Raw genomic sequence first — 1,193 nt, forward strand, 5'->3', positions numbered from 1 at the left:
AACAAATCCACTCTGTAACCTACCAGCTGCTTGTTTGGGCATCAGGGCCGTGGCCATAACCGTCCCCAGCAGTTTCGCTACGGCTACCCGAACGCCATAGTTAGACCCTTCCAAGGCCTTGAAACACAAAGTAGCGACGTTCTCCAGTTCAGTGGTCCACATGAATACAGCCTCATTTTGTAGCTCCAACAGGCACTGATCAGGCAAGGAGGAAAAAATATGGGACGCTATCATTACTTTTCATATAATGTGTGTACTGGTAATATCTACTTCATGACATGAATTCAGAGGCTTATGTGCACATAATGCTACAATACACACAGTGACTTGTACGCTTTCTAAACGGAAATTGAAACAGTGTATGCGGTTGACATACGTGACACAGCAAAAGCATTTAAGTCAGTGGTTTCTTCCCTTTAAAAACAGTCTGCACTCATTCTGACACACAATTGCTGTACTTGTGTCATAAAGGGAAAATTAGATCGTACTGAAAACAGTGATCACAAGTAATCATGCGGTACCTTTACTTTCATGAGTGAAACTGAGAATGAAGCCTTGCATAACGCTGATGGCTCCTCAGATGGGCCTTAACAACTTAAGATCAAAAACCAAGTTTAACTGTTTTGGGAGAAAGAGTTTGAAGATTACTCTGTGTGTCTTCTACGTAGCTTTTAACTTTATGATATGGAAGGCCCCAGCCGCCCACAAAATCCCCACAAAGAAGCGCAAGATAGTTGACACATTTAAAAATCTTAACTGTGTTTTTGTGAGACCGACCTTTGCTACTGCACAGCGTACAGCCATGGACCTGTCTGTAAGCAGAGAGCGAGCATTCTTGTAGATGTCTCTGTGACAAGAAGCTGCAGCTCCACCCAGTCCGCTGAGCACCTTCTGCAGACTCAGAAGGATCTCTCCTCTACCTTGTGACTACATCAATAAAATAGAAGAAAGTGACGTTACAAATCAATCCCTCCATTACTGTTTTTATACTGTATTGTGCCTGCTCCTAGTTTCTTTACTCTCACGTGGCATACCTCTGCACTCTTTAATGCCTTTAAAAGATTATTGATGGTATCTGGAAAGGAGCTTCCCAGCATCCTCCCCATCTTCTCATAAAAAGCCCCAACACATGCCACTGCAGCACTGCAAGAAATGTGTAACAGTGCATTAACACAGCAATTCAGACAAAAATC

The 1,193-nt window shown here is 43.0% G+C and overlaps 1 protein-coding gene across 1 annotated transcript in view; it reads right to left on the reverse strand.

The window, feature by feature from the left end:
• Window positions 1-1,193, reverse strand: part of heatr5b (HEAT repeat containing 5B) — a gene marked incomplete in the record, with an annotated part of 17,508 nt that overhangs the window by 15,139 nt on the left and 1,176 nt on the right. Inside the window, 3 exon segments of the mRNA XM_042226319.1 lie at window positions 24-195; window positions 778-927; window positions 1,035-1,176. Of these exon segments, the coding sequence (XP_042082253.1) occupies window positions 24-195; window positions 778-927; window positions 1,035-1,176 (464 nt within the window).

Source organism: Haplochromis burtoni, unplaced genomic scaffold, assembly GCF_018398535.1.
Source record: "Haplochromis burtoni strain Fernald_Lab_line unplaced genomic scaffold, NCSU_Asbu1 Contig_207, whole genome shotgun sequence".
Lineage (NCBI taxonomy): Eukaryota > Metazoa > Chordata > Actinopteri > Cichliformes > Cichlidae > Haplochromis > Haplochromis burtoni.